This window comes from Dipteris shenzhenensis, chromosome 33, assembly GCF_047967505.1.
Source record: "Dipteris shenzhenensis isolate YYH24624 ecotype China chromosome 33, Dip_SZ_1.0, whole genome shotgun sequence".
In the NCBI taxonomy this organism is placed as follows: domain Eukaryota; kingdom Viridiplantae; phylum Streptophyta; class Polypodiopsida; order Gleicheniales; family Dipteridaceae; genus Dipteris; species Dipteris shenzhenensis.
This window is the reverse complement of record NC_141628.1, coordinates 4,052,976-4,075,690: the sequence shown is the minus strand read 5'-3', so window position 1 is coordinate 4,075,690 and position 22,715 is coordinate 4,052,976. Positions and strand designations below refer to the sequence as shown.

The window sequence follows — 22,715 nt, the reverse complement described above, 5'->3', positions numbered from 1 at the left end:
TATGCTATGGTTAGCATGCTTTTCACCAATGCCTGGGCTTAGATAGTGGTAAACAGGTATCACTACAAGAGCTTTGAACTACAGAGATCAGTAAGGCAAGGATGCCCACTGGCACCCCTACTATTTGCCATAGTCATTGAACCACTACTGAGTCAAAAGATTGGCACCAAAATAGAGGGTCACTGAAAGGATTACTGCTCCCAGACGGTACAACCTACTGTGCACAGTTTTTTGCAGATGACAACACAAGCCTCCTAGAGGGGACGGAAGAAAATATTTTAAAGTTCATGGAGATCTTTAATGAATTTGCAGATCTATCAGGGTCGAAAATTAACAATAGCAAAGCAAAAGCCCTATGGCTCTCGTGGACTGAACAACCACAGTGGGCGGATAGGCTCAATTTCAACTGGGTCCCAAGAGGCAGGACAATCAGTACCTTGGCTGCCCAATTGGGGTAGGAGTGACCCTGAAAGACCAATTTGAGTGGGCATTCCAAAGAATTAGAGTAAAGTTCGACAAGTGGTCGGGTAGAATGGTTTCACTCATAAGAAGGCTAATAGTAGCTAAGCATGTACTGGAATCAGTTTTAGTCTATGTTTTGTCTCTAATGCCCTTCTCCAATAACTGTCTCAGAAAGGTCTACAGATGCATAAACAATTTCATTTGGGAGAAAAGATGACATGCCTTTAGTGCAGACCTGCTCTTTACAGCAAAAGAAGAAGGAGGAGTGGGGCTAAGGCAAATGAAAGACAAGAATAATGCCCTATGCATGAAGACAATAATGTAGTTGGGAAGTGATCAACCATGGGCAAAAATGGCACTAGACCTCATTGGCAGGAACGCCCCACGAGGGATCAGAAAGCCCTGATACTGGCGGACAGAAAGTTCAGAGTCCCCTCATCGAAAATACTATCAAAATTACTCCTTCTGTGGAAGACTAAAGCAGAGGGAAGCTATTGGAGCGGAAGCAGAAAACTGTAGGGTGATGCCTCACTGGGAAGATCCCTATGGCTGACAGACTGGGCCCTAAAAGATGCACCAGCGTATGGAGTAGGTAATCCGAGAATGGCAACTAGGATGTATGGTAAAGGATTGATTACCTTCACGCAAATATGGGACCCAGGAGGAGCAAAATGGATGGATGTGGAGCAGCTAACCAGAAGATACCAAGGTTCATGCAAGGAGTAATCAACAACTTGAAATCGGATTGGCCAACGAGCCATGCTTTCATGGAGGCACAAGACCAAGGGATTTTTATGGCGGACAGGGAAAGAATATCCTAAATAACCTCTATAGGACTTCAAGGATAGACGAGGCAGTGGTGCTGCACTGACAACAAAAGCTCACTGGAAATTTCATGCATCGATGGAAAGAGAAGACAGATGGATAATGAGGCTAAGGAGAAGCTGGAAGTCGACTCCTTCCTCCAAACTAAACTTCTTGATCTGGAGGGTTCTAATGGGCAAGCTCCCAACTAGAGCTAGACTTGCCAAGTGGAGCCCGAGAATTTCACCACCATTGTGTCCATTTGCAATAACTTCAGGGAGACTCACATGCACCTACTGTGGGAATGCCTGATCGCGCAGGAACTGTGGAAGGAGACAGAGACAAGATTAGCAAGAATGAATGTGCAGGTCAAAATCAAATGGAAAACTGCCTTACTAGGTGATAAGAAAAAGCACAACGCTCTAACTCATCAGATGATCCAAGTGATTAGAGCCCTAGTATTAGATACCATTTGGAAGCATAGGAACGATATAGTTTTCCATAGAGCACCAAAATCTAGGACCCCAATGGAAAAATGCTTCGAGGAAATGGAGGCGCTCACTTCCCTTTTTGGAGTAAAAAATGTGTAATGCCTTGTCAAGGATGTGGGTTTAAAGTTTATAACCTCCTCACTGATGTAATTATTTATTTTCTTTTAATATATTAAACTTTACCGCTGGGGGAAAAAAACAACTTGCTGGCAGCGCATCCTGCCTTTTGCTACTAGTCTTCTTAACTAACCTGTCGGTGGTGCCATCTTAAGGCAACGTTCCAACGAAGAAATCCAACCCCTGCTGCAACTATGGACGGCGAAATTGAGCGCCTCCTGTTTTTCGAGTCCGCTCGACAGAAGGCTGCTTCAGACTACAAGCTTAATCCTCAGGATGCAGACGTGTGGAACCCTCCTATCTTTGCCTGGTTTTGAAATTTGTAGAGTAATGTAAAGCTCTGATAACCTTCCTAAGCTAAGGGTTGAGGGGGTTTGTGACTTTGCCTCGTGATGGCTCATGAACACTCTTCCTTGCAGAACCTTACAAGATGGGGAGGAGCCCTTTTGGAGCTCGCTCAATTTCAACAGGGTCATGGATCGATTGATATGGTAGAAGGTTCGTGTTGTGTTGATAAACCATTCTGGGATTACTTTCTAGGTAGCCTTAAAGTTTTTGTGGTTGCCAATGTGTCCATTTTCTCTGTGAAGATGCGGAGGCAAAGCTAGAAGAGGCTCTGAAAATAAATCCTAAAAGGTCCAACACGCTTTGGTTTTTGGGAAACGCCAATACATCCCATGGGTTTCTCTTGACAGAGAGTGATAAGGCCAACGAGTATTTTAAGAAGGCTGCAAAATGTTTTGAACACGCATTGGATGAGGTAACGGCCCTGAATGTCTCACGTGTCTATTCCATTCAATATTTAAAGAAAGGTTTCCTCGTATTATGTATATCATCTTGACAGTACAACCTTGTGAGTGCGTATTGTGAGCTTAAAATTGCAGTCTTGTTTTGGTTTTGATAGGATGACTTTGGGCATGTTTTTGGATTCATCCAGACCTATAACGCAGTTAAAGCATACCATTGTCTATACTAGCTGCTGCGCAGTCTTTTTCCATGTGAATGAATCATTTCTCGCATCATTTTGACCTTTAATCGTTCAAATTTGTAGGGAACACATTTTCCCATTCGGTGTAGGGATTATGTTCATCTAATGATTGTACCTTGGCCACTGATGAATCGATTGAAGAGTGCAAAATCAGATCTTCAGGCTGGGGGCACCAAGCTTATACCAAACTATTGTGTAGGCTGCTAATAGCACATGTAAGATATGTAGCTTTTGGGGGAGCCACTCATAAGAGGTTGAAGCAGGGGGGCCTGATTTGTTGGCTCCTGTAGGCAACTTGGCTGTGAATAATAGGCTGTCATAGTAGTAGCACAAGTGTTGGTAAGACAACAGTGAACTGCCAGCAATAGAGGAGGAGCAAGCAAACCATGGCTGAGGTGGCAACATTAGCAGGTTGATATTTAACCGAGGCCAACATGACCAAGCAGTAGTTGGCAAATGTGGAGCAGCCAAGAGAGGCAGGGTAGGAATGATCTAGCAGTTGTTAGCGACATGAGAAGCAGCCTAGAGAGGGAAGGTGGTAGGCAGCAGCAATAAAGAAGGACCAGGGCTAGAAGTCTCAGGCCCGATGGACGCTCACACAAGTTCTTCAATCTTAGATTAGGGTTTGAGATTTAACACCGATTAGTACATATTCATGTGGTTAGGATTACCTAAGGGTGATTGCATTCTAGGTATGGCCAACTCAAGATTTCAAATATGCTGATGCTCAATCGATGGGTAAATCCCTACGGCCTTTTGGCTAGTCATGATGGGACCTATAGTTGAACAGTGACAACTCTGCTGAATGGAATTTCATAGCTGCGAGTTGATGTTCAATAAAATCTTGTGTTATTCCAGATCCTTGTCATTGATTGCATCATCGCCTATGGTTTGATCAAGAGACAACCATTTATCACTCTGCAGTTGAGAGGAGTGTGCGTATGTGCGCACATGTATGTATATGTATATGTATGTATGCATGTATGTATATCTATGTGTGTGTGCGCGCGCGTGTGTGTGTATACATTGATTATGCAAGACAAGCCATAAGGTCTCTTCAATATAAATTTTACTTAGCACAAGGAGCTATGTGCTGGTTTAAGTGAAAAATCTAAGAGTTTCATTGTTGAGGAGTTCCAAAATTATATTGAGAAAGTCCTTCCAAAAGCTATAGGAAACAAATCATAGGTGGGGAAAGCGGCATGGAAAGACTTGATAAAGCTTTTCATAAACCTCTATGAAGAGAGAAGGGAAGAAAAGGCCAACCAACATTGATGGCCAAGATGGTATTTGAGAAAGAGATGTGGAGGGGGGGGGCTGAAGAAAGAAAGAAAGTCTATTAAAGTCTTCGGAAGACCAAAAAGGGTCTATGAGACTAAAATAAGCTGATACAATGAACTGATGGGTGGAGCCACTAAACGGGCATCAACACCCAAAATGCATACAAAATCAAAAAAATTCATAATCTTGCCCATAGAAGCGTCAATACATAAAGGCAAAAGACTCTCTGAGTGGAATCCGGCGAGAGTGTCAACCCTAGGAGGGGAGCATCGATGTGTGAGGATGCTGCAGGTTCAGAAATCTTGTGATAGGGCGCTGGCGGTTGTCGGCATGTATAGCCCACTGCAGTCTCTTGGCTGTAGGCCTACGGCGAACAAGCACCACAGTCACTCCCGTGGGTTGTGCATTTGGTCGAGCAAACATGGAGGTAAGGTCCCCTAGCATGATCTTCGCCGTGCCGTATGGCCTAATGTATGAAAGCTGCCAAACACCACTGTTCTGGGTGGGATAGAAGGCTGCGTAGGGAGCCGAAACTGCTCTGAAGAGGCAGTGGTACCAACCTTTGATCTCATAGTACACCGGGCACATAAAAGTGAAATGCTTCTCTGACTCGATCTCTCAGGAATCGCATAGTGTACAGATGCGGCTCTGTCTGGGTATGCCCTCCGCTCGACCACTCTCTATACGGAGATGGTGTGATGAGACGTGGAACTGCCCAATCGAGTGGGGGAGGTGGATCCGCGTGTGGCTTGGTGAGTCGATGAAGCCCTCCTCCGAAATTCGTAGGCACTAGTCTCTATAGAGGCTGAGCTTCATAGGAAGCTACGTGGTGCCTGAATGTGTGTAGCTATATGAGATCCTCTCGGATGACCTAGTTCACCTCATGATATGTGAGCGGGATAGAACCTATACCAGCACCTCTGGTCCCCCTCTGTTGCCAATGTCATGGAGGAGCATAAAGCCAGCCAAGGGAGCTTACGTCGCCCTGTGGTGTATTCCCATGCAAGTGGGAATGCTCCGGACTCTCAAGACCTAATAGCTGAGAGGCTGAATTGGGGAGGAGACAAAACAAAAGAGATGCTAACCATGCTAAGAAATAAAGCTTTGAAAGAGGGATTTCCCACGGAGTGGTAACTCAATAGAATTGTACTGATCCACAAAGGAGGAGACAATAGGGAAGCAAGCAATTACAGAAAGATCATGATAAGTAGTTTAATGGCAAAATTGTATATTTCAGCAGAAAGTCAGCAAATGGGCAGAAGAGCAAGGAAAAAGAGTATCATCTCAAGTGTTTGCAGGGCCAATCATTCAACGAAAGACCACCTAGTCACAATACAAGCTGCAACAGAGGGAGTGAAGAACAAGGGGAAATCAATTTACTGTTGTTTTGTGGACTTCAAAAAGTTTTTGACACAATAATGGGAAAGGATTGAACAACTTCAAATACTTCAAGAACTTAGGGAATGTAAGAAATCCTAGATTTACTATATTTAGAAATGTGCTAAGGAACAGAATGGAGACTGAAATAGCAGAGAACAAGGAATAATTGTATTGCTTGAGTGTCTGTAGTGTAGCTGTAGTGTGTCATCCATACAATTGGGCCTCTCTTATATAGAGAGTGAAGAGTCACACATGAAAAGGTGTGTACTCCAAAGTGTATGTGCATGAAGAGGTGTGTACCCCTTGTGAAGGGTGTGACCCTTGATGAGAGGGTACATTACAATAGGAATGTCTCTTCAATAGAATGTCTCTTGTGAAGGGTTGTGCCTCATAGGAAGTGTCCCGTCGAAAGGGCATACCCTTCCACAAGTGTCCATTCATCAAACCATCCATAAGTCTAGAAATAGAGAAAGGAATACGTCACAGATCGTGACATCCCCTCCCACTCAAAATAAGACCCTGGTGGAGAGAATGAATTGATGTAGAAAATATCACGGTAAATTTTGAAAATACTGCTGTAAAATGTCAGGGTACTGCTGTAAGTCTTCATCAGATTGCCAAGTAGCGTCGGAGTCGTCCAGATCTTGAGCGTTCATGACTGGCTGAGTAAAGATATACTTTAAAGAGTGATGGTCTGTCTTGACCACAGAGTCGGTTCCCATGAGATAATGTTTCCAAGAGCGATAAGCATGTACAACGGCAAGAAACTCCTTATCATAAACCGGGTATCGGGTTTGGATATCAGAATGTTTATGGCTGTCAAAAGCAATAACTCTGCCTTCTTGCATCAAGATTGCTCCTGTAGCGATGTCGGAAGCGTCGGTCATGACCTCAAATGGAAGGTTTGGGTCAGCAATAGCCATAACTGGTGTGGTAGTGAGCGCTTGCTTGAGTTGTTGGAAACTATACTCTGTTTCGGGAAGCCACTGAAAAACTGCTGTGCTTTTCAATAATTCGGACATAGGAGCTGCGATTTCGGAAAACTGATAGACCTTTGTATGGTAGAAGTTTGCCAATCCGAGAAAAGAGCGGACATCATGAACAGTCTTAGGAGTAGGCCAGTTTCGGAGTACCTCGACCTTCTTGGGATCCACAGAGATGCCTTGAGCGGAAATAACATGTCCCAAATATTCGAGTTGGGTCTTGAAGAACTCACTCTTCTCAATGTTGACATAGAGAGAATTTGCGCGGAGAACTTCAAAAACTTGGTGAAGATGTTGTTTGTGCTCATGTAGGGATCTGCTGAAAACGAGGATGTCATCGAGGTAAACGATGACGAACTTATCGAGGAAAGGCGTGAAGATGTCGTTCATTAGTGTCATGAATGTGGCCGGGGCATTGTTTAACCCAAAAGGCATGGCCAAACATTCATAGTGTCCATACTTTGTTCGAAAAGTTGTCTTGTACTCATCGCCTTCTCGTATGCAAATTTGATGATAACCTGAACGAAGATCAATCTTTGAAAATTGTGTTATGTGTAGAAGTTGATCGAAGAGGTCATCGATGCGAGGCAATGGATACTTGTTTTTGATAGTGAGCTTGTTGAGGGCTCGGTAGTCGATGCAGAGGCGCATTGACTTATTCTTTTTTTCCACAAGTAGTACAGGAGATCCGAAAGGGCTGCGACTAGGCCGAATGTGACCTTTGTCGAGTAGTTCGATCACCTGTCTTTGGATTTCTTCATTTTGAGTGTAAGAAACCCGATAAGGAGGTTTCGATGGTGGATTACTGCCGGGAATAAGTTCGATTGGATGATCCATTGGTCGTTGAAGTGGTAACTGCTTTGGCAATTCCTGTGGAAAAATATCCAGGTAGGGCTGGAAAAAAGGTTGGTTGAGGTATTCAGGAGGATCTTTAGTTGGTGTCTCCTCTATTGCCGTAACCAACAGAAGTGAAGTCTTTACTTGGCGTTTATAAACCCACTTCTTTACTTGTAGGGCAGAGGCAACTGGGGTTAAAGGAGAGTCCCTAGAACCAGTTGGCTCAATGAGTTTTCCCTGGTGGACAAACTGGATAGTATGGCTGCGAGAACTGATTGATGGATCATAGTCGTAGAGCCACTGTTGTCCAAGTATGACATTGTGTCGAGAAAGAGGCATGATGTCGAAGTTCAACTTGTTCGTATAATGTTGGATGCGAAAAGACAAGTTTTTGATTCTGGTGTTGCACGAGAAGGTAGTTCCATTTGCGAGTTCAATCTAATAGTCCATGAGACTAGGACTGGTGGTCAACCGAAGTTTGTCGACCATAGAACTAGCTAGGAAGTTATGAGAGCAGCCACTGTCGATGAGGATAGTGACCGTTGTTCCACGAATCGATCCTTGAACACAAAGTACTTGAGTGGCCAGGGAAGGTTCGGGGTTGCTGGCAAGGCTCAGGTGGATGGTATTTGCCATTCAAACAGCTTTGCCTTTCTTGTCTTGTGCTGGGGTAGCATCTTCTGTTTGGGAAGTGCTAGGTTCCATATTGGAATTTTGCTTTGGTCGCTTGGGACAATTGAACCATCTATGGTCGCCTGTACAGATGGTACAAAGTCCTTTTGTGCTGGAGTTATTCTTCTTGTCAGTGGCCGCACCTTTATGTTGGGGATGGCGGTGATGACTTTGTGAAGAAGAAGAGGCGCGATCCTTGAAGGAGTGCTTCTGTTGGAATCCAGCATATGATTTTTGAGTCTTCGGGGGATCTTGAGACTGTTGTTGACCTTGATTATTGGAGTTTTTTCGAAACCTAGTGTTATCTTGAGGGCGAGCACCTTTGGCCATAGTAGTTCTGTGTGCGATTAGCACTCTGCTTCCCTGTGTGTTGGAAATCTGTAATGCGCTATGCGTGCTTGGAAGTCCGCATTGGCAGGTATGAACTGCTTACAGAGCACGTGTTCAAAACGTTCCCATGTTAACACACTTCTGCTGTCCTTTAAGCGTCTTTGTCACCATAGAAAAGCTGTATCCTTGAGGAGGGAGGCTGCCAAGGCGACCTTTTTACCTTCAGTGAGGTCAACAGTATCAAAATACATGTGCATTTTTGCGAGCCATTGGTCAACTGTTCGGCGATTGTGTTGACTAGTGTAGGCTTCCAGAAGTTTGATGTCAAGTCTTTTAGATTTGGAAGCTTGAAGTAAACGGTAGAGGGCACATAGTTCAGTGTTTTCTACCTCTGGTGGAAATGAGTCCACATAGTCGTCTGGTTGCGTCACGTCATCCTGTGTATGTGTGGTACTGCGAGAATCTTGAAGTTGTTGGACTTTCTGGACCAAGTCGGAGATGCTGTCTTGAAGCGGGGAAATTTGAAGTTGCAGTAGTGTTTCGCCTTGTACGTTGACTTCAGGGGTCTTTTTTGGACTTGAGTCTTTGATCTCTAGAGAGGCTTCACGCGAGCGTTGCGACATATCGGAGATCCCTGTGAGAAAAGCGCGAACTTGCGCTCTAGTTTGTACCATTCCTGTAAGAAGATTTAGGCTACTCCCTGAGATTGCTCATGTTGGAGGGGGCAGGCGAGGCAGGATGGAACCACCTGTGGAGATCTGGTAAAGGAGGTCCTGTCTGAGGTAACATTGGTGATGCTGAAAGTGGTGTTACTGCTCGTGAGAGGACAGGAGTAGGTTGCAGAGTCCACGAATGTGAGAAGGGATAAGGAGCTGCTGTCGGAAGTGGAGGATATCCAGGAGAAGGAGTGCCTTCAGAGTGTAAATACTGTCTTGGAGAAGGTACAACCTGTATAGGAGGATATCTGGGAGCTGAAGGAGGTGGAGAGTACCCTGGAGATGTCGAAGGTGAGGGGTAAAATTCTCTCCAAAGATGGACAGCAAACTCTTGAGGAATATCGGGTTCTGGGTATCTTCGTGTCTCATGGAACACAACCTGGACTGTGCTAAGGAAGTAATGTAACTGAGGTGCCTCATGCAGAAGGTATAGGATGTGGTCCAAATCACTAGGAGGGCACGTGACACAGAAGACCCACGATGCCAAAGTTCCGAAATGGGCTGGTTGTGCAATCTGAACACGATATTGTGTGGTAGATGATGCGTGAGGTGTCCTTGAAATGCTGGGTGAATTACCAAGGGTTTCCATGCTTTAAGGGAGCGTCTTTCATTTGCTGTGATTTGATAATGACAAGAGAATCCTTAAAAGCAGAATGGAAAGACTCCACCTGGCAATGATTTAATTTGCCAAATTGTTGCGTAGAAGAGGCCTGCAGATTTCTGTCCGGAGGTCCATGTTGCAATGGGTTGCTAGGAGCAGATCTGGGCCTGGCTGGTCCGGATTGGAAAACAGGAACAAGGCGCATTTAACAGGCTGTCTTCATCGCGATAGGAGGGCTGAACCGCTGCTGAACTGGCAGGTAATGGTCGTGAAACAAGGGGGGGGGCAGGCTGTCAATGGCGAAACAGGTTGATGGCGAAACCAGGCTGCAGGCTGTCACTGGCGAAACCAGGCTGCCAATGGCGAAACCAGGCTGCAGGCGTCCAAGGCTGATTTGTGACCGAAATGGCAAGCTGACGCTGAATCTAGTGCTGCAGGCTGGCGAGGCTATCGCTGATCTGGCGCTGCAAGCAGGTAACCAGGGCCGAAAGACTGGCGAGGATAGGGCAGCAAACCGGCGAGGGGCAGGGGCTGCATATGGCGAGGGGGCAGGGCAGCAAACTGGCGAGAGGCAGGGGCTGCATATGGCGAGGGGGCAGGGCAGCAAACCGGCAAGGGCGGATGGGCTGCTTATGGCGAGGAAAGAGGGTAGATCCTGCGTGACCAGATTCCGTACGATCAAGGGAGGCGAGCCTGCATGACAAATCCGTACGGGCGTCAAAGGGTGCGTCCCTTTTTCGTTTGTGGCTGCCTAGGTTGGGTGGTTGCCCAAAAATTAAAGGGTGGGTTTATTTAACCCTTGGGTATCTAGGGTAGACCTAAGGTTTGGGGCTAGGTTTTCCTTTTTAACCCCTCTAGGTACCCTTTTTATAAGTGCTTGGTGCCTAAAAGGTGTGCCTATTCGAAGGGGTGTGACCCTTGGAATAGGTGCACCTTTTCATGAAGGGGTGTGTCCCTGTTTTTAAAAGGGGTGTCCCTACATGAATAGGTGTGTCCTTTTGTCCACGATGGGGTGTGTCCCTTGGGTGAGGAGTCGAGACTCTTCATCAAAAGGTGTGTCCGATGGTGGAAAAGGTGCGTCCCTTGGTTTTGGGACAGCCCAAGCACCTGAAAAGACATGATTTTTGTCGTGTCCATTCACATCAACTCGTGATGTGTGGGAGATGGAGAGGCCATAGATGACTTTAGGCAGGGTGGGCGCGAAAATTTTTTACGCTCATCCTCTCCATCTCTTCCATGCACAATGTGCACGGATATCCTTCTAGCGGAAAAGATGTATCAGACTGGCGCTAGAAGGTGGGGGGCATTTCCTACAGGCAGGAGCGAATTTTGCTCTGATACCACTGTAAGAAATCCTATTTATTAGAAATGTGCTAAGGAACAGAATGGAGACTGAAATAGCAGAGAACAAGGAATAATTGTATTGCTTGAGTGTCTGTAGTGTAGCTGTAGTGTGTCATCCATACAATTGGGCCTCTCTTATATAGAGAGTGAAGAGTCACACATGAAAAGGTGTGTACTCCAAAGTGTATGATCATGAAGAGGTGTGTACCCCTTGTGAAGGGTGTGCCCCTTGATGAGAGGGTACATTACAATAGGAATGTCTCTTGTGAAGGGTTGTGCCTCATAGGAAGTGTCCCGTCGAAAGGGCATACCCTTCCACAAGTGTCCATTCATTAAACCATCCATAAGTCTAGAAATAGAGAAAGGAATACGTCACAAATTGTGACAGGGAAGCCACTCTTGGATTGTATGAAAAGGTCCTCGCAGAATTGGCAATGCCACTAGTAGATGGGTCAAACTGTAGGAGAAGATGATCATAAGCTATCGCATAGGGGTCAAATAAGGTTGTCTACTCTTGCCAACTCTTCAGTTTATTCAAGGATGAATTAGAAGATTGGATGAGAGTAGTGGAGACGGAGCACAAATTGGCAACGCTACTAGTAGATGGGTCAAACTGTAGGAGAAGATGATCGTAAGCTGTGAGATAGGGGTCAAACAAATAAGGTTGTCCCCTCTTGTCAATTATTCATTTTATTCAAGAAGATTGGATGAGCGTATTGGAGAGGGAGTACAAATTGACATGTATGACTTACTCCTACTCTCTATACAGATGATGTAGTTCTCTTTGCAAAATAAAAAAGGACATACAAACACACATAGATGCATTATGTACATTCTGCCAACACTTAAGATGGAATTGAATATTGCAAACACAAAGGTCATGGTAATCGGAACAAGAAACAGCCAAATGACCTTTACATTCGAAGGGGATGTTACAGGGAGATAGCCTCACTCACTCTCTCTCTTGCTTACTTGTTATGTGCGTGGATCGTATCTGACGTGTGCTTAGGCACACAGGACTAGATTTGATAGCGTGGGGAGGCTAGGGGCTAGGCAGGGTTGCAAGGGCAATGGACAAGTTAGGGTTCTTGCTATTTTTAGTAGCACTAGGCTCTAGCCTATATAAGGAGCCTAGGGGTTCAGTTTTCAGTCACACACGTTAGAGAAGGTCTAGCTCTTCCATGCTAGTTTAAATCCTGGATTGTGTTGCAGACGTGCACTTGCTTTCTAGCGTCGCCCAGATTTCCAATGTAGTCTTGAGGCCCTATGGGTTCCTCTTGGTGGTATGGGACGCCAGGATGGTTTTGGACTGGTTGGATGTAGATGTTCGTGCCAACAGCCCGACCCCTGGCTCGGGGGGATGCTCGGATTCTATGGGTCCTGGACCCGTGAGCATCATGGTTGGGTGGTGAGCATGCCTACACCTCTCTTTGTGGTTCTATGATCTATTGTTGTGCTTGTGTACAGGTCCGGATTCCGAGGAGTGATCGTGGTCGTGTCAGTTGGTATCAGAGCCAACGCTTGGAGGGGAATTTGTTGTAGGTGATGGCGATTTTATTAGTCTCTTCCATTTGCATGCAAATTCTGTTTTTGCACTGCTCTTGGCTAGGAATTGCTAAGTTTCGTCAATTAGGTGGGGATGATGTGTTATCTGTGTGTGGGAGGATGAGTACCGGCTAGGATTCGAGATTGGTGCCTGATAGGAAGGGAGGTAGTCAGTCTCATTGGAGAGGAAGGGGCGAGATTGATGGAAGTTTGGCATGTTATTTCAGAAGGTGTCCGGAAGATGAATTTTAGGGTCGGAGGTGCGATTTTGTTGGGAGAAGAGGCTCAGGGTGGAGATTTCTGAGGTGCTATTGGATGTAGGCGCCTACCATGAGAGAAGGGGAGATCTCCATCAGATAGAGAGATGGCAAAAAGCAACCTTGCTTTTCTGTCAGAGTAACCCCCAAGGCAAGCATCCAAAATTGGCTGGCTTCGCTTTTCCAAAAGCTTATGTTTACCCTCTAAACAGGCACTCTCTAGTTTTGTAAACTACTCGGTGCTTTCTATCAATTCAGACAACGGATTTTGCAGAGGCATTTGAACGAGTTGATTGCGAGTTGCTAAACACATATACTTGAACTTAAGAGTTTGCAATTAAGCTGGAATTAAGACTTATACAGCTTAAACACAAAGTGACATCATTGGAGAATGCAATATGATTGAGGGGCCAAGACGGCCCCCCCCCCTTATCCAGGCTCACTTTATTCTTGAAAATGGAGATACAAGACCAAGGTGCAATGCACCTTCCAAACTGATGAACTCAGTGAAAACCTAGGACCTAGATACAAGACTCAAGAGCATATGTACAATTCAACTCTTGGCTTGCCCAATCCACAAGGAAGAAGCCTGCAACAATCACCACTTACATCCAACATTAGAGACAAGCACTAGTTTCTAGAAAGATAGTAGAAACAACATGAAAATAGTGCTGTAAATGAGATAAACTTGACAATACAAGCTCCCTTCGTGACTTGACCCTTTTGTAGATGAAGTCCTTGATGCCTCTGAAGCTACCTTGGGTGAGGAGAGTGTGGAAATGGGGCTGGAATGAGAACAGCTTAGAAAAACAGCCTGTAGGCTAGAGAGAGAGAGCTTTTATGGAGTGATAGCTGTAGAGAGAGAGTGCCAATGCTGATCCCAAGGGAGGAGATGTAAGAGAGGAGCTGCTGCTGTTCCAGAGGTGCACAGAAAGGCAGATTTCTGCAAGGGAAATGGGCTGGAACAGTAGAGAGAGAAATTCTGCAGTAGAGAGAGAAAGACTGCAGCAGGAGAGAGAAAGGGGCTGTGGCTGCTCCAGGCTAGGCGAAGGAGAGAGGATGCTGCTGCTGTTCCAGAAGAGCTGAGAGGGGGCAGATTTCTGGAGAGGAGGGGCTGGAACTGTAGAGAGAGAATGTGCTGTTGTAGAGAGAGAAAGTGCTGCTGAGGTGAGAGAATGGCCTGGGGAGAAGCTGGCTGCACCCAAGGAGCTGGAGAGGTTCTGCTGCATCATCCAAGAGAAGAAAAGTGACGAAATTTTCATGTGTGGAATGAAGGGGAGAGGCCTTCTTTTCTAGGCTCAGCCCCCCCCCTAGGCCTAGAGTGGAAGGTGGACACTTGTCCCAGATTTTTGGTGGGCTGCAGTCCCAAAGAGGACAGCCCACAACCTGCCCCAAATCTACCAGATTTGGGGCCAAACACTTGGCCTGCATGCCCTGCCACTTGCCATGCATGCTGCCACATGTGTGGGACAGGTGGACTGACCTGCCAGCTCAGATTCCATGTGGCAGTCTGCCACGTGTCAGCTGCCACGTCACTCCCAAAAACCCTAAAATTTCAAAGTTGTCAGAATTTAATTCTGATCGCACCCACGGGTTCCTAACAGCTTAGACTATCTATTGACGTACTCTAAGGTCATAATTGAGCCATACTGAGCTCATTTGTTTGTCGTCTTATCTTGTATCTCCATTACTCTTGGCATGCTGCCAGGCCCACACCCAAAGCTCAGGGAACATTCTCTTGAATGGTTCCTAGGTCGGTATGCAATCTGTGCATTTGATTGGTCCCATGTTTGGGTACTCAGGTGGGGTGTGGTTCCTAGATGTTCCTCTCAAAGAGAGGCCATCACTCTTGTGGGTCACTAATGCCCATAACCCCAAGCAAGGGGGTCCACCCTCAAATGCTAGACCTAGTCCGCATTGTCCGTAACTAAACAGTAGGAAAACATTTCATTTCTTAATAAGCATACTATTGAAAAACAAAAAGAAATAGTACCAAGCAAGTGGATACATGTTGAAGCAGGATGACAAGTTTCGAGGCATACAGCCCAGGATTTGCTAGTGCCAAGTGGGTCGAACATTCAGTTTCCTGCTCTTCTTGCTCTCCCTGCCTCCTACCACTCAGATGCCACTTAGTCGCCATCTTTTTCCTCTGGTTCACAGTCGCTTGGCTGTTCGGCCTATTCTTCACTTTGCTGGTGCATTCACCTCTCTGTTTGGGACAGCTCGTTGGCTGTTTGGACTGCCAGATTATTCACCCAGCTGTTTGGCTTCACGTTCACCCCACCAGCCGTTTGCTCAGCCAATTTGCAGATAGGGCAGTTGCCAGCTGCTTCTGCTAGCTGCCTTGCTGTTCCAGATCTCAACCAGCTTGTGCGCTATCCCCTTCCCTCTCCAATCGTCAAATCTGACAGGTTTTTGCAGTTACGGCCTCTCTTCTCTGGGGTATTCGTCTTGCTGTGTTATATCATGGCTGATGCAAACAATCTCACTTTTTCAGACCAACATGTAGCAAATTCGAGCCAGCCTTCTTAGATGTCTGATAGGGAAGTCGATATGGATAACTATGATGTTTATGTAGATCTGGTTACCAAAGATGCCTTCAACCAATTCATAACAGGTTTGGATGCAAAATTTGAGGTATTGAACTCGAATCATGAGCAATTGTTTCAGCAAATCACTGCCATGCAGACTCACCTTCAGGCTTTGACTCACTTGGATGCGATGCCTTCGGTTCTTGGAGTGAACATAACTCTAGCTCAGTTCTCTAGGGAACATAAGGATCGCAAGAAGGAAGTAGCTGATACTTGGCTTTATAAATGGCAAGTACACTTCAACTTTCACCCCTATTCTCATGCCAAAAGAATTCAGTTAGCAGTTGGATACCTAGCAAGAAAGGCTCTTCTCTGGTGGAAGGAATTGAGGCCTCAGCCATCCTCTTGGGTAGAGTTTGAGGAAGCTCCTAAATCTGAATTTCTTAAGAAGGAAGATGATTATGATATCGTGGCCAAGTTAAAGGCTTTGGATATGACAAAGCAAAAGATGACTTTTGAGACATACCTACAGAAACTCAGGGATCTCCAGACTCGTGCTACAAAGATGGATACTGCTACCCTTTTGGGTTTCTTTGTAGCCGGACTACCTGATTCATATATGTTGTAGGTAAAGAATAATAAAAGCTCTACCTTGAAGGAGGTCATTCACTTTGCGCGCATATATGATGATACCATGGCCTTCACCATGAAATTAGCTGCACCTGAGACGCATGAAAGAACAAAAGAAACTTCTTTAATTCAGCTTCTAGCTGGGAGAAGTGAAATATTCAGATGTCCCTTCTCAAAAAAAGTAGAAACCGACTAAATGTAGCAAGGAGCGCTTCCTTCGATCGCTTCAGCTTCGGAAGAAAGGACGATGTTTTATTTGTGAGGAGCGTGGGCACACTCAGGCTGACTAGTCAAAGAAGCCAGGACCCTCATGAGGACACTACCAAAGCTCAAATCAGGACAACCTCCAAAGTCAAAGACAGTTGCTCAGACTACTTTAACATGTATTTTTGTTAAGATCCTCACACGTCCTCATTCTTGTGATTGTTCTATTAATAATTCCCTACGAGGTGCAGCTTCAGTTGTGAAGCAGTTTTGGGATCACAAGGTGCATCGACTTCCAATCAGGATTCAAGCCTATGAGGATATTTTGGAGTGCTATGTTATGCACTTGGATGTAGACTTCTTTATTGGGCATCGAATGGCTTAGAACCCATGATGTCTAATTTGGTTGGAAATCGCATACTCTCTCTTTTGCACAGAGACACCCATCTCACGGTACAGTGTGATGATATGCATCCCTTCAAGGGATGCGATTCAAGCTCGGAATATATTAAAAAAACTTCTTATGATGCGTTTCAATGTGTTTTGATTCCATTCTCTTCATTTGTTGTATCTATGTGTGATACGAATGATTTAAGTGTGGTTGAACATATTGAATTAAAGAAGTTGTTAAACGATTTTAATGATGTATATCCCGAGCAACCATTGGACGGGTTATCTCTAAAACGGGCAGTGAATCATCGCATAGATTTTGTCGTAGGCGCTCAACGTATAAGTATACCACCTTACATGATGAGCCAGTTAAAGGAGGACGAGTTAGCTCAACAACTCAAAGAATATTTGAAGTTGGCGTATATATGCCCGAGCAAACCACCTTGGGATGCTCCCGTTCTTCTGAGGAAAAGAAGGATGGTTCTTGGAGAATGTGTGTGGATTATAAAAGATTGAATAAAGTCACAATTAAGAACAAGTATCCTCTCCCTCGTGTTGATGACCCAATTGACAGATTGGCTGGAGCGAAGTATTTCATTAAGATTGACTTACGTATTGGCTACCACTAGATTCGTATTTATGTGAAACATATTGAAAGGACAGCCTTTTGGACTAGGTATGCTCATTATGAGTTTCTCGTATTACCTTTTGGATTGACCAATGCTCCCGCAACCTTCTAGCAGATGATGAATGACTTGTTCCGAGAGTACTTGGGCAAGTTTGTTGTCGTGTTCTTGGATTATGTCGTAGTTTACAGCAAGACTGTAGATGAAACCAGCATTAACAACGTAAAGGGTGGTAGGATCCACTTAATTACAGCATACAGAGTAAATTGACAAATAATTGTGCACCACAGATAAAATCACAAGGGAGCTAGAGTGCTCCTACTTAGATACAAGGACACTGATTGGCCCCAAACGTTGGCGCCCCTTGTGGTATTTATTTAACATTCATTTGAAGCCAAGCGGCTGATTACAAAGGTCTATGGGAAGCTTCACCACAGGCAACCAACGCTCGTAGACTCTCTGTCCAGCCCACCCTGTAATTCCTTGCTCAACTCCAAATGGTGAAATGACATCCAATTACTAGACAACCCTGTGTCCTCAGCCAACCAAAGCATGCAACAGAGACCCCAAAAGCATCCACTGTCTGTGCCACACCTGCAATTGCACAACCAAGTGCCCAACCAGCCAGACACGGATGCACAACTGCAAGACAGCTCCCACACAGCTAGTTTTTGGTGCAATTAAACCAAATCGCTATCCCAAAACAGGTCAAATTCAACTTGGAGCCTTCCTGGCCACAAACCACTGCATAAATCCACCTTCCCTGCGAGGAATCAATTCCAAGCGCAAGCCAGCAACAAGGCCAGGAACGGCAAAAGCAGGCAAAGAGAAGCCTTCCTTCGCCAAGAATCCTCTGAAAACAGGTCACCGGGGCTGGAAAACCCTAAATCCAGCGAGAAACAGTAGATCCAGCACTGGCCTGGCCTAGAAACAGCTTAGGAGAAATCTTCCAAGCTTGGAGAACAGCAAAACCAGCAACAACAGCCCAAAAAGCAAGCAAAAAATAGGTCGAAATCCTTCTAGACACCTCCTGTTCAGCTAGAAACAATTCGCAGCACTTGGTAGCAGCCCCTGGACTCAGTTGCAAAATCCCAGACAGGCTCCTGGTCAATTACGATATCACCAGGCAAGCTCCTGGGTAGCTCCTAGCAGGTGGCGACGCTCCCTGACAACTTCTGGAAGGCTCTGGTAGGTGGAAAATTTCTCTTGCAGCTCTAGCAGGCTGTGGCAAACCTTGAAATCTGATCTAGCTCCTTCTGGGGCTGTTTCTGGCCTTCTAGATCGGCCCCTGTGCTAAAAATAGCAACTTTTAATTGCACCACTCTTTTGGCCCCCTATTGCACACTTTGGCCTTAGGAATTAATTGCTTAGTAATTGGGTGCACATTCACAATTTCCAAGGGCCCACTAGGGAATTTTAATTCCTAAAGTCTCGCACACATGACCGGATCCTCACGCCCCAGAGGCTCAAGGCAGTCACGCGCAAATTACGGGAGTCGCGAATCAAATGTCCCATAATTTCACGTCCTCGTGACAGTAGAGGACCATATTGGTCATCTCAGCATCATCTTAATTTTATTAAGACATAATAACTTGTATGATAAGCTTAGTAAAATTGATTTCTTTATGAAACAGATCATTTACTTCGGACACAAGGTTTCTCGTGAAGGTGTCAGCGTTGATGAAGATCGTATTCAAAAGGTTTTGACTTGGCCTATACCTTAGAAAGTGAAACAACTCGGCTCTTTCCTAGGATTTACTGTCTTTTTACGAAAATCAGTTCGTGATTATTCTAAAATCTTGGTCCCCTTGATGAGTGTATTGAAGGGTGATGGCCGTAGGTCCACTCAACCTATTACTTGGAATGAAGATCTGAACAAGGTTTTTGATACTTTGGAAAATTGTATCAAGAGTGCGCTTGTTCTAGCGTTGCCTGATCCTACCTGGCCTTATGTGCTAGAGGCCGATGCGAGTGATTATGCCATCGGGGCAGCATTATTCCAAGAGGGTCAACCTGTAGCTTTTGAGAGTAAAAAGCTAGATGATAGTCAATACCGTTGGCCTACAATGGAAAAGGACCTTTATGCAGTGGTATATGCTCTCAAGATTTGGAGACATTATCTGTATGGTTGTATTGACTGATCATCAGTCTCGATTAGATATGTGTAAAGGAGATGATTCGAGGGGAAGGAAGGCTCGGTGAGCAGAATTAATGTGAAGGGGAGTATGTCATGTGCGTGGATCGTATCTGATGTGTGCTTAGGCATACAGGATTAGCTTTGATAGCTTGGGGAGGCAAGAGGCTAGGCAAGCTATTCTCTCCCTCACTACAAAGGGGTGAACTAGAGACTACTGAAGACTAACTGAAGGGCTGGAGGGGCTGCTGGTCTGCTGCAGTTTTCTGCTGCCCTGATCTTGGATGCTGCTGGTGGCTGATGGCTAGAGCTCATTGAGGAAAATGAGGAATGAGGGCCAAAGGCTGCCCTTTTATAGGGCCCTTTGGACCCTGAAATAGCCGACTGGAGCAGGCTGCTGCCACCGACTGGGACAGGCTACTGCCCGACCTGCAAATCCACAACCTGCCATGTGGCAGCCGCCACATGGCTGCTGATGTCATCGCACCAGTTGCTGATGTGGCGTGACTCCTGCTGTCAGTCTGCGTGTCCCTGCTTGCGTGGCTGCTGATGTGCTGCTGCTCTGGCTGCCTGCGTGGCAGCTGATGTGGCTGCTGCGCTGGCCGCCTACATGGCAGCTCAGCATGTCCACAGGCTGCATATGCCCGTGACAGGGGAAACCCTAGGAGAAGTCGACCTACAAATATCTGGCACTTGAGTTTGAGAGCAATACAACTACAGGTGGAATGCATGCGTGGAAAGAATTGGTTATGGGAATTTGAAAGCCTTATAGAATTTCCAAAACAAATGCAAGAAAGCACACTGATGGAGCTGGGAATTGAGGAAGTTCCTAAACACAATACTTGTTCAAACGGTGGTCCTCTTATTGATGCCCAGCTTGGGCATTTAGAAAGGAATAGAAGCAATTCACAAAAGGTTTGTCACAGGAGGCAATGAGCAAACCCCCTATCCCATCATACTAGCGAAGACAGGATTGCAAAGGAGAAGCTCTGTGTCAGTACATAGCATACCTTCAGAAGGTAGAGAAGACTCCTGCACAAGGCCATGGACACAACAAAAAATATAGGATGGCACAGAGAGGGGCTCAAGTGGATGGAGCAATGGGGGCTACGTCCCAGAGGATGAAGGGGAAATCAGAGAGCTAGTCATGTAGAAATGCTTTTTATGGCAGGTTCCAGAACAAAAATGGAATTTAACAAGCAACGAGTATAATGAAACACAAGAATACTTGAGGGAAGATATCTCAATGTTTGAAAGGCATATAATCTGCAGAAAACGATGTAGAGGTGGAAAAAGTCAGATGGACTGGACCAAACTTTTGAAGGGAAGTGAGAATCTAAAAATCTGCCCAACAGGAGAACTTACATACACACTCCTTCACTGTGGAGGAAAACAGTCAGTGAAAGATACAGGGAAAAGTACAGCAGCAATGCCCTAGGCCTAAGAGTCCTTATGAGTTAACCAGCCAAGCAACTGGGTGCATACTTGAAGGAAATTTTTGGACACTGCAGTAAAATTCTGGACATGGCCGACCAGCTGGCCAAGCACATACTAACAATATAAGAATTTTAGAAAATTGTAGCAGATGGATGTAAAGAGCTAATACCATTTTGATAGTGGTTTCTAGTTCCATAGACTTGTTGGGTCTCAAGCGGACTTTAATACAATCCTATCATATCATCATAACATCTCTCTCTCTCTCTCTCTCTCTCTCTTCCCCCCCCCCCCCCCACCCCCCCCTCTTTGTTTCCCTTTTTCCTCTGACATGAGAGGAACTACTCCCAGCATGGTGTTTCTTTCAGTTCATTCTGTTCTTAGTTTCAGGTTATCAGTAGTAGTTTCTTGGAGGTGTGATAGACACCTCAGCTCCCCCATGAGGGGTGTACTCTTATGTTGATTTTCACTTTCTCTGGTCTCAATAGGATTTTTTGGCCTTCCGCAGACATTAATAAATCTTTTCTTTCCTCTCTTTTCCCTTAATCCCCCACCCCTCGCCTCCTCCTTCGCCCCTTTTCAGCATATCATTTTTTCTTGTGCAACATTCCATGCTAACTAAAATTTCTGCATCCAGGAACCATCCAATGAGATTTATAAGAGGGCGTTGGAGATGTCAGGAAAGGTACTAAGAATAGATTTGCTCTGTTCATATTAGGTGGCATTACTTGTTCAGACTCACCAGTACCAACTGTAAAGCTCCAAATGCTTGCTAAAGCCTGTGTTGGGTCTTCTTCTTACTGTGCTTTTTATATGCAGGCCCCAGATTTGCATCAAGAGCTTCAAAAACAGTTGAGCTCTCAGCAAGGCATGCTTGGTGCCACATCAGGACGCACAATGGGGGGTTCGGCCAAGGTACTACATAGCATTGCTGAAGTTAGTCATGTCTTTTCTTGTGTTTAAAAAAAGGATTGCTGAAGTTAGTCATGTCTTTTGCCCTTTTCATTTCTTTGTGCATTTCATTGCAGGGACCAAAAAAGAAAAAGAACAGCGATTTTAAGTATGATGTTCTTGGTTGGATTGTCCTTGCTGTTGGAGTTTGTGTGTGGATTGGAATGGCAAAGTCATCTGTGCAAAATACACCTTCAAACCTGAAATAAGAAGCCACGTTTTAGTCCATTCAAAAGCTAATGTGAAATTTTTGTCTTTTGGTGTAATTTCCCAGCTCTTTTCCTCGTATGAGGAGTATAATGGCTCGAAACTGCTTCAGAAGCCTTTCTTCGTGCTTTTGTTTGTTTAGCTAGTATAGTTGCTTTCCATGATGTGGGAATAATGTATTCTACATATGTATATTTGTAAAGACAGTGCTGCGTCCAATCTCACTGCTGTGCATTTGACAAAAGGAGATCAGCTACAATCTGGGTTTTTACTTTGTGCTTTAATGAGGCCCATTTGCTTAGCTAGTAGAGTTGCTTTCCATGATGTTGGAATGTAACATACATGTACATATTGTATACACAATGCTGCTTCAAATCCAACTGCTGCGCATTTGAAAAAAGGAGAAGCTACATTCTCCTTCGATTTCTAGACGTGCATTTTTAAAACACAACTACATCTTCTAAGTATTTTTCTTGGAGTAGTCAAAAGGGATTGGTTAATAATGAGGAGTTTGCTTTTTTTCTATAGTACTTTTATGTAAATGATACTAGGACTCGGCGGACTCTTTCTTTTCCTTCCCCATTGATAAAAGCTTCAAAGACTAAGCAAGTAAAACCTTCATGTCCATAAATTTGAGTCATACCCTACTTATGGTCCCTAACGACATATGTGATGTTTAAGCATATGATTCAAATACTGACATGACTGCATCATGAGGTCAAGGAATAGACCTATGCTTTGTTGATAGATATATGTGCAATGATGTAATGATTGCCTATTATACTTAGCAACTATAGCTA

General features: G+C 45.0%; 1 protein-coding gene across 1 annotated transcript; it reads left to right on the top strand.

Annotated features, from left to right (window-relative positions):
• The first annotated feature begins 1,938 nt into the window (after window positions 1-1,938).
• Window positions 1,939-22,412, top strand: LOC147879556 (putative mitochondrial import receptor subunit TOM20). Its single transcript, XM_087371895.1, has 6 exons — window positions 1,939-2,158; window positions 2,294-2,372; window positions 2,465-2,634; window positions 21,395-21,442; window positions 21,577-21,672; window positions 21,786-22,412. Exons 1-6 carry the CDS (start codon window positions 2,069-2,071, stop codon window positions 21,915-21,917), a joined length of 615 nt encoding a protein of 204 aa, XP_087228021.1. The 5' UTR covers window positions 1,939-2,068; the 3' UTR covers window positions 21,918-22,412.
• Window positions 22,413-22,715: the final 303 nt, after the last annotated feature.

Coding starts and splice junctions, on each gene's coding strand:
- LOC147879556 (XM_087371895.1), top strand. CDS start 2,069: ATGGACGGCGAAATTGAGCGCCTCCTGTTTTTCGAGTCCGCTCGACAG. Junction 2,373..2,464: donor ATCGATTGATATGGTAGAAG/GTTCGTGTTGTG, acceptor TTCTCTGTGAAG/ATGCGGAGGCAAAGCTAGAA. Junction 2,635..21,394: donor TTGAACACGCATTGGATGAG/GTAACGGCCCTG, acceptor TTCTGCATCCAG/GAACCATCCAATGAGATTTA.